Consider the following 10,370-nt stretch of genomic DNA (forward strand, 5'->3'; position numbering starts at 1 on the left):
CATGATTTGCATCTTAACTCCATATATTCATATCTTCTTTTTTCCTTGTATGAAGTGTTTAGTGCATGATTTCCATTTATCATCCCGACCACCAATATGCCCCACAATGTTATTGTCAAGGGTTCTTGTGAAAATTATTCTGCCATGTTGTATAACCTGTGATTTTTTTTTTTGTAACAAATAACATGTGTTATTTTAACAAGTGGAATAAATGTGATAGTGTGTTTAATTTAGTAATCGCAACAATGCCATCAAGGTAAAACACCATGCTTAACAAATCGACGACAATGAGTTGGTGTTGACTTCAAAAAACACTATATATGTTTGATAATTTATGGAAACCTGATAATCTATAGTCACTAATTTTTGGTACCAGACACCATAAGTCTTAAATTGTGAAAACATAAAAAAATACGTAGTTGCATATAAATGAGTTTCGATATTAATAATAAAAATAAAATTAAAGTGCAGGGGGGAATGAGAGTTTTTCTACACTTTCCAAAAAGTTGAATGAATAGACGATTCTAAGTCACCCTATTCCCTCTCTCACTAGATGTTCTCTGTGATTCTTTAACTCCTATTCCCTCCATTACCTTTTGTTTATGTCATTTAGTATATTTTATATAAAATCAATATTAAGGACATGTAAATAATCCTAACTTTAAAATCCAAAATTTTACCCTTAGAGGATCATACTTCTTGAATGATAAAAACATATATTTTTCTCCTCTCCTATTTAAAAAACCATTATAGTGATCTCTCTCTCTCTCTCAAAAAGTTTTTGTTTTGTCTTAGCATTTTAACCATTCCTATGAATTGTAGGGTTTGCTCCTACCATTGACACAAAACATCAAACTTGTATTGACAATGCTAGATAGACAACTAAAACAATGAACCACTCATTGTTTCTTCTTTATGCCAACTACAATCACTTGTAGTAAGTTTCATGAGAAGTCAAGCGAAAATCATAACGTTTTACGGCATTATATTTCAATCCGTAAGAAAATAAAACTATTATTGAAAACCAAGAAAAATTTCTTGATCGCAAGAATTCATTAGGACATTTGAAGAAGGATGCATAACTGGGTTGCATTGAGAACAACCCATGCAATGGAGCTATACAAAACAATATCTAATGCAATTACAAAATTTTGGACATAATTTATGCAAACACATAGAATGTTTTAGTTAAAGCATTGAGGTTTGATGTTGGTCGGGTAAGGGTTGGAGTTATAATTTAATTTTCTTGGGTAATAAATAAAATGAGAATGATACATCATAGAAGACAACAACAAGGGGGGGGGGGTTTTCACACAATCAGAAATGTCAAAAAAGTAAAGCTTGAGTAGCGAATTCATGGATTTTACAGACATTTTGAACTAATTTCAACCCTTCAAATAGTTTGAGCCTATAAATTATTATGGGAAAATATCATCCCCTCCCCTCTAAGTTTGCCTAATATCAATCCAGTACCCAAGTTTTGAAAAATATCTACCCCCTCACACCATAATGGAGTGAGGAGCCTTCTTTCTAATTTCTACTGGGGCCAACAAGGTACCGAAAGAAGAACCCATTGGGTATCGTGGTCTCGTCTTTGCAAATCCAAAGAAAGAGGAGGTCTGGGCTTTAGGGACCCCTTCCTTCATAATCAAGCCCTTCTCTCCAAAGTGGCTTGGCGATTATGGTCGACAAATGACTCTCTTTGGGCCAATTTTATGAAGGCGATATACTTTCCAAATGGGAATTTCATGGAAGCAAGGACAGGGAATAAACCGTCATGGGCTTGGAGAAGCCTTCTGTTAGGCCGAAAGGTCTTGGCTAGTGGGCTCTGTTGGCAGGTAGGGAATGGAGAACAGATAGATATTTGGGAGCAGAACTGGATTCCAACACTCCCAGATTTTTGCCTTCAATCTACCAAACCGAACCACTGCCCTATCAATAAAGTCGCGGACCTTATTGATGGTAATAATCATACTTGGCGAAGGGATATTCTGCAACAGCTCTTTTCGTCCGAGAAAATGGGGGACATTTCTAAACAAGCTGCCTTATTCCACCCGACGACGATACCCTGAATGGGGGGGGAAAAAAAAAGGTATTATTCCCCTATTTCCCCGCTTTCCCCCCCCCCCCCCCAAAATGGGGGGGGGACCCCCCCCCCCCCCCCCATGTTTAGTCCCTTAACACAAAACCCCCCCCCTATTTCCTTCCCCCCCCCCCCCCAACCCCAATCTTCCCTCCTTCTTTTTGCGCCCCGGTCTCCAGGGATTTTTGTTGGGTTAACCCCCCCACACACACCACCCCCACCAGGACCGGTCCCGGGGGGGCATGGAACCTCAAAACATCCCCCCCCCTCCCCCCCCTTTCCCCCCGCCCTGCGGGCGGGGGGGGCTTATCCCCCCCTCTCGGCCCTAGCCCCCACCCCCACACCCCCCCCCCCCCCCCCCCCCCCCAGATCTGGGACCAGCTACCATTTCCATCTAAGAAAGCAGGACAGGAGGCCCTCACCTTAGCTTCCTTTATCATTTGGCACTTGTGGCTCACGTGTAATGATCTACTCTTCAACAACAATTTGGGATCTCCGGAGGATACAATCCATAAAGCTCAAAAGGCTTGTCAGGATTTTTTGACACTCAAGCACGGCGATGATACCCCCCCCCCCCCCAACAATGCGTACGAGTCAGAAGTGGGCCTCCTCAAGATCAATTGCGACGCCGTTGTTAAGCTGAATTCTGTTAATGGCGGCCTTGGGGTAATTATTCAAGACTCAGCAGGACAACCAATTCTAGCTCTCTCCATCCTTGACTGCTTTTCTGAGGTTATGGTTGGGGAAAGCTTAGCTATTAGAGCAGGACTTCAAGCTGCTAAAGATAAAGGTCTCTGGAACCTGCTAGTGGAATCGGATAATTACTCTCTAGTCCAGCTCCTCAACGATGCTTCTCTGATCCCCCCCATTAGCAGCAACTCATGTTATTGAAGATATTCGAAGCCTTATGTCTTGGCTTATGATCCCATCCATTCAATGGATTCCTAGGGAAACGAATGTTGTCGCTGATAACCTAGCCCAAAAGGCCCTATCTCTGGTAAGCGAGATAGATTGGCCAACTTCAGACCACTGGCTCCTGGAATTATGTAAGCAGGACGTCTGTGTAACGGCTTACCCCTCTTTTGAATAAATTGCATTCTTACCAAAAAAAAAAAAAACCAAACAGTTAATTTGGCACAATACGATTCCCTTGATAGTTTTTCTATGGAAGCACCACAAATATCGATACATACACCTATAGAGATTTACACAACCAAACACTACCTTAAAGATTCTAAAGATTATAAGGCCTAGGCACGTAACTCCATTCCCTCCCATGTGGCAAGACTTTTTCGTTTTACTTTTTCAACTCTCCATCTATTAGTTGAATAAGAGTGCTAGCATACCTGATACCAAGGTATCCTGACCCATCCCTCTCCCCACTACAATATCACATTGGCATTTGGTAGTACTTATAAGAAGAAACTATATCATCAACACTAAGTGCTGTAAAAATAAAAGTAATACACGCATGAAGATAGATATTTGAAATCAACAACTACTACGACAAAATAAAAACCTATCTATCTATTAATTAACCGTAATTTAATGAAAGGAATTCATTCATTCATTTTCTACTAATAACCCTGGCACCAACTCGATCAAGTTTGTGAACCATTGCTGAAGCCTTCAAACCTCCCCCTTCATGGTTGAGGAAAGCTTCCGTCATTCTATGTCCGATCTCTTTACCCTTCTCCATATCATCAGTGATTGCAACAATAACCTTAGACCCAACCAACTTACACCCCAATGCTCCTTCCTCCAATGCTACTTTCATCACCTTTGCAAGACCAGGAATTGTTGATTTACTCTCCTCCATACATTTCTCCAGATAATCATCACTGACCCTTTTTTTAATTATCCTACACCCCATTGCTTCCCCTTCGGCCGTCTCTTGCATCACTTCAAAACCAGGAATTAGTGGCTCACATTTCCTCCGGTACTCAATCGGCGACATTACCGAACCAGAACGCATCGCACCATCTTGATGTTGATGTATTTCCTTCATAGATGCCATCTCTTGTCTACACGATTTCCCAATTTTGATTTCTGGGTTCACAAAAATGAAAAACAATTCTTTCTCAATCGGAAATTCAAGAGGACTTATTTCAAGAGGTCCGTAGTCGTGGATCATCACAAAACCTCCCATGATCGCTGTCACTAAATTACCGACGATGAGTTGAAAATCCTCTGCCTCAGAATCCTGTGCATAGACGCCCACCTGAATTAATTCTGAGACGGACAATTTCCCGCCAAAAAGCTCATTAACAGCAAGAACAACTGCAGCAGTAGTAGCAGCTTTCGATTCAATCCTCCATAACCGTGGTAATCCCTTCTTGATAGAGAGGGAAAGACCAACGGATTTGATCCCCAACAGTCTCATGACTCTTAGAGCGGCGCAGAATGGTTCAATACCATGAATGTTAGAGTTTGATGCCCTTCCAGGCATAACCTTTGGATCAATGCGAACGGAAACATAATCGCCGATGCCATCGATGGCGCAATTGATCTGTTGAGAGCCCGGGCCCACGTTTGCTATTGTCGCTGGTGCAAAGGATTTCACATAGGAGAATACTGGTTCCGTCTCAATTTTTAAGGCTGTCAATGGTCGATCATAATAAGAATTATTGAGTCTTAATGTCGTCGATAGCAGAGAAGACTGATTACATCTGAAACTGATACGGGTAGGAGGAGTTTTGGGTAGATAGTAGTGATGATGGGCTTTTGTTGTTGGAGAAGTGATAGAGATGATGATAGACTTCATACCTATGAACGCCATTAATTCCCCGGACCTTCTTCGAATTGAGGTGCTGTCGTGTTGCAGAGTCGGCGGCGATTAGGTGTTTAGGGTTTTTTTTGCAGAAGTGGAAAACTAACAATACGGCGGGAGGGACTACTATTAGGGAGGGGAAGTTTAGGGTTTTTTTTTGTTTCCAAAGAGGAACACTAACACTATTACGGCGGAAGGAATGTAGGTAAGGAGGGAGGAGTGATTCTCTTTGTATTATAAATTGGGGCAATTATTATTTCTACCAAAAAAAAAAAATTTGGGGGCAAAAAAATTTTGGGGCAATTATTATCATCACTACTTTACATTATCTTATCTTAATTTTTTTTTCCTAATACTACCCTGCTTCTAAACATTTACATCTCCTTCTACCTTGATATATTTAAATACCCAGATTACCCTTTCATTTCACTTACTAACCTGTTAATCTATTTAACCTCCCATTCATCTTCTACTTTTGACCTTTTTTGTCATTAAAAAAGTAAAAAATGAAAGCACCCACCTACTTCTCTCTCTCCTTTTTTTACTCCATTCATTTTTTTTTTTTTTTTGTTTTTTTATTGGGGCAATTACTATCACTATCCTACATTTAGCCTATATTTATTAAAACTACCCTACCAAACTTCTTTTCTAAAACTACCCTGCTTTTAAACTTTTACATCTCTTTCTACCATCATATTTTTAAATACTCAGATTGTCCTTCCTTTTCATCTAGTAATCTGCTAATCTATTTAGCCTACCACTCTTCTTCTATTTTTTAGTATTTTTGTTATTAAAATAGTAAAAATTGAAAGCACCCACCCGCTTCTTCTTCTCTCTCTCTCTCTCTTTCTCATTTTTTTAATCCATTTTTTCTTTAATTTTTCTATTTGATTAATTTTTATTCAACATTTCATCCTTATCGTTCTTCTTCGAACAAATCATGGTTCGAAGTATCGGTATCATATCGCCCGTATCGAGCGATACATACCGATTTTGTTAGTGACCAATACCATATCGATAGCACGGTACAAACAAGGGGTAAAATGGTCAAAAAAATCATTTTTTTAAGGAGATTCAAGGGTAACTTTGTCCGTTACAGCAGATCCAGGCCGATACCGTATCAGTATCGTATCAGTTTTGCAGGATACCAATACCCATTCTAATACCGGAACAGATCGACTCTCTTTAAAAAAATTAATTAAATAGAAAAATTAAAGAAAAACCAAAAAAAATAAAAACGAATGGAGCAAAAAATAGGAGAGAGAAGAAGTGGTTGGGTGCTTTCATTTTTTACTATTTTAATGACAAAAATAGTAAAAAATAGAAGAAGAAGGGTAGGTTAAATAGAATAGCAGGTTACTAGGTGAAAAGGAAGGGTAATCTAGGTATTTAAAAACATGAGGGTAGAAGAAGATGTAAAAGTTTAAAAGCAAGGTAGTTTTAGAAAAGAAGTTTAAGGTAGGGTAGTTTTAATAAATATAGGCTAGGTGTAGGGTAGTGATAGTAATTGCCCCTTTTTTCTTCAATGTTTCTATTTAATTAATTTTTTATTCAACATTTCATCTTCATCGTTCTTGCGTAATTTTTTACTCTCTTGGTAACTAGAATTGTTAAGGTTTGTTAAACTGACTTGTAAATGTAGTTATCTGTCATAGGACTTGGGCTTCTTTGGCAATGTTTGTGAGATGCTAATCTTAAATTTTCCTGCCTTTCCCTTTGTGGATGGACCCTTCCTTACTGCTTTAGAAGGTTTAAAAATTTAAGGCTAGTAAAACAACAGATCTTACTCGGTTGCAGCTAAATGGCTACAGATGATTGTTAGGGCAAGTATATATGTGGCAACAGTCTTCCCCAACCCTAGTGATTGTTTGAGAGAGGGGGGGGGGGGGGTTGGGTTGGTTTCTACAATGTACTAATTTGATTTGGTTGAAAATATTCTGCAATTGACTTTGGCATTTGATAAATTACCATAAAAAAATATTGTTTTCGTAATTCTACTCTTATGATTTATATTGGTAGGTACCCGTCCATGCAACTGCATATTTTTGGCTTGGCACTAACAAGTTGCAAGCATTTGGGATGACGTTTCATTTTTTGGGAGGTATCAGTCCATGCAGCTGTATCTTTTTGGCTTTGCACTAGCAAGTTGCAAGCATTTGGGATGAAGTTCAATTTTTTGGGAGGTACCAGTCCACGCAACTGCATCTTTTTGGCTTGACACTAGCAAGTTGCAAGCATTTGGGATCGATGAAGTTTAATTTTTTTGGGAGGTACCAGTCCATGCACACAGCTGCATTTTTGTGGCTTGGCACTAGCAAGTTGCAAGCATTTGGGATGAAGTTTACTTTTATTTTTTTTTGTGGGTAGAAGGATGAAGTTTAATTATGATCTATGGTTTCTGTCTCATGGTTGTAATATTTGAAGTTTAATGGACACAATCGATTTTATGATTGTATATATCACTTTTTAAAGTTGAATGAAATCAATGGATCTTATGTCTCATGGATGTTTATTTGATATTTTTTAGATATAATGATGAAATTATAGGTGAAAGTAAAATTTAATTTTAAAATTTTTTTTTTTTTCAAAATATAACCTTTGGTGACGGTAATTTAACTATCGTCAGTATAAATCATTTATAACGACAGTTATTCTGTCGTCACAAAAAATAAAAGGGCGACGGTAATATATTATTTTTCATCAAAACTGATATATTATGACAATAAAATAACCGTCGCCATAAATAATAGGATGACGACAAAATAATAACCGTCATAGAATTTTAAATATAACAATGGTAATACGCACCGTGGCAAAAATATATAAAGTGACGGTAATATAGTAACTGTCATGAAAAATACATTCACCGTCAGTTGTCCTTTTGCCGTCGCTAAGTTTTGGCTACGAGATTAACGCCCATGAAAACGCAACGGACTTATGTACCGTCATCCATTTTTTTTTGAGACAGTAATTGAATTTTTGGCGGCAATTTTCTACCGTCGCCGAAAATCACTTTTCTTGTAGTATAGCTAGAAGAAGGCAAGAATGCAGATAGAGAACTCTGCCGCAGATGGAGAGGATTCGAAGAGGCGAGAGTACTAAAATGGAGAACTCCGTTGCAAGTGGTTGAACTCGCGCTTCGATGCCACCGTCGCTGGTGGAGATGAGCCGATTCGAAGAGGGAACTCGCATGAATGTCTCTACAATTTCTTTTGGCGCTCGATTGTGAGAAGGAATTCAAATTTTTGCAGAATAATCCTCTCCATCGCAAGCAAATACGAGTTCCTGTGCTTAATTAATTCGAACCGTTCGATATAGCTGAGTATACATGTCATTCATCTGTGCCGTGCTGGACAATTTCAAGGCAGAGAGTGGAAATCTCTGACAAGTTTACCTTTTGTGCACGGTTTGTCATGAAAAATCTTTTTATTTACACATTTACCACTGGTTACCAATTTTTGGAACATTCAACTTTGTAAGGTCGTATCTTGGGCATCCGAAGTCCAAATCAGACGAATTTATTTTTTGAAATTGGGTATTTTTTCGAGAGGAAGCCATTTGAACCAGTTGCAACATCGTCTGACTACAGAAAGATGAAGAAATCCCTAGTTGATGCTCGATGACTCCATATTGAAGATGGTTTGAGTAGTGGAGCGTACATAGACACGATTTCTATGCATCAGAGGCTTCATGGTTGGGATTACTTTGTAAGAGATAATCTAAGTCTGTAAAACCTTATTTTTTTATGTTCTAGGTTGTTTGCTTTGTTAGAACCCTAGACTGTGTGTAAACCCTAATATATTGGGAGGTTTTACATTCTTGTACTTTCAATTGATGGATTGTAAGTCCATTCAAGTTGAGACTTGATTGGAGAAGGGGTTTTTGCCCGCATTTGTGTTGCTGCACAAACCGAAGTAGGGATTGTAGTTCCTGGGCTATTGTTGCAGTCAAAATTTGAGTAGTGTATTGAGCAATATACGAAACCCTGGATAGGGTATTGCTCCATGGATATAGGTAGTTTGGCTGAACCAAGTAAATTTGGTATCTTGTCTGTTTTACTTTCATTGCATATATTGGGTGTGTTTGATCTACAGAGTGGGGTACACTATCTAGTACACCTGGCCACACAGCGGTTGCGAGGTGGACGTGCATGTGTTGTGGGATTGATAATTACGGGATTGCCCCGACCAACGAAACTTTTTATCGGAGATTGGCTATTGATATACGGTTCAAGCCATTAATTCCTTTTTATTCGTTATTATCTTTATTACCATTACCAACTAAAATGATCAGACCGAATAGTTAAAGTTAAAAGGATAAATCCGCTCTTAGGAATCATTAAATCCCGTAAATGATTGTTCTGATATATCATGGAAATTGTTTGGGCTACAAAAATAAAATAATTCTCTGTGGTGGAACAAAATATCTCTCATTTCCCCCTCGAATAGATTTTTCTTTTTAATTTTCAAAGGAATGTTGTTATGTTCGCTTGAACAATGCACGAATCCTTTGAATCTAGTACCAACAGGTATCATTCCCCCCAAAACAACGTTCTCTTTCAGGCCTTTCAACCAATCAATACGACCCCGTAGAGAAGCTTTTGCAAAAATTCGAGCAGTTTCTTGAAAACTCGCCTCGGATATGAAACTTTGAGTATTCAAAGATGCTCACGTTATTCCCAATAAGACAGCTCAGTAAGAGATCGCTTCTTCCAAAGAGCGCCCTGTTCGCTCCGCTCGCAATAATCCAATTAGTTCTCCAGGTGAAAAAACATTAGACATTCCATCTTTTGAAACCAATACTTTTGATGTTATTTGACATACAATAGTTTCTATATGCCTACTATGGATCTGCACCCCCTGGGATCGATAAACCTTTTGAATCTTATTAACCAAAGAGATCCGACTTTGCGCTATATGTAAGTACCGTGGTCCTCGATCTCCGACGAGGTTTCCATAGCCTTCTTTGCTTGTTACCATTGGCATTGATATGGATAATATTGTCAATGTTCACTATTGATAAATGGGGGTTGGGATCATGCATTAAAATATGCTAACAGAGTGTGAAGTCGCCACCTAGGGTTTGGGCCTAGGACCCATCAAGTGTAGCCAGCAGACTCCATGGGGCCTAACAAAAGATGTCGGGTAAGGGGTCAGGTTACGAGTGTGAGAAGGTGTTAGGCACCCACCTCGCCCGGTCGAAGCTGGTCTTTCTTGTAATAGATGCTACATAATAACAAGTATTCTCTCTCTTATTACGGGGATGGGAGATATTATGAACTACATTACCGTGCCATAGACTACATTACATTTATGAAATATGCAATACAACAATAAATAAAGAAGATGCAGTAATTATACCTGTGTAAGGGGATGCCCTTGGCTCAGGGGATATGGACGAACGGATCGACACCGATTCCTTTTGGGCAGAGCACCGACTCTTTCAAATGATTTGATGGGGAGTAAACAGACAGAATAACATCTGTAATAAAGGGGGTTAAGCCTGTTATCAGTATAC

The 10,370-nt window shown here is 38.9% G+C and overlaps 1 protein-coding gene across 1 annotated transcript; it reads right to left on the minus strand.

Moving 5' to 3' along the window:
• Positions 1-3,650: 3,650 nt before the first annotated feature.
• Positions 3,651-4,862, minus strand: LOC122648280 (homoserine kinase-like). Its single transcript, XM_043841512.1, has one exon. It carries the CDS (start codon positions 4,860-4,862, stop codon positions 3,651-3,653), a length of 1,212 nt encoding a protein of 403 aa, XP_043697447.1.
• Positions 4,863-10,370: the final 5,508 nt, after the last annotated feature.

Source organism: Telopea speciosissima, unplaced genomic scaffold (assembly GCF_018873765.1).
Source record: "Telopea speciosissima isolate NSW1024214 ecotype Mountain lineage unplaced genomic scaffold, Tspe_v1 Tspe_v1.0691, whole genome shotgun sequence".
NCBI lineage: Eukaryota > Viridiplantae > Streptophyta > Magnoliopsida > Proteales > Proteaceae > Telopea > Telopea speciosissima.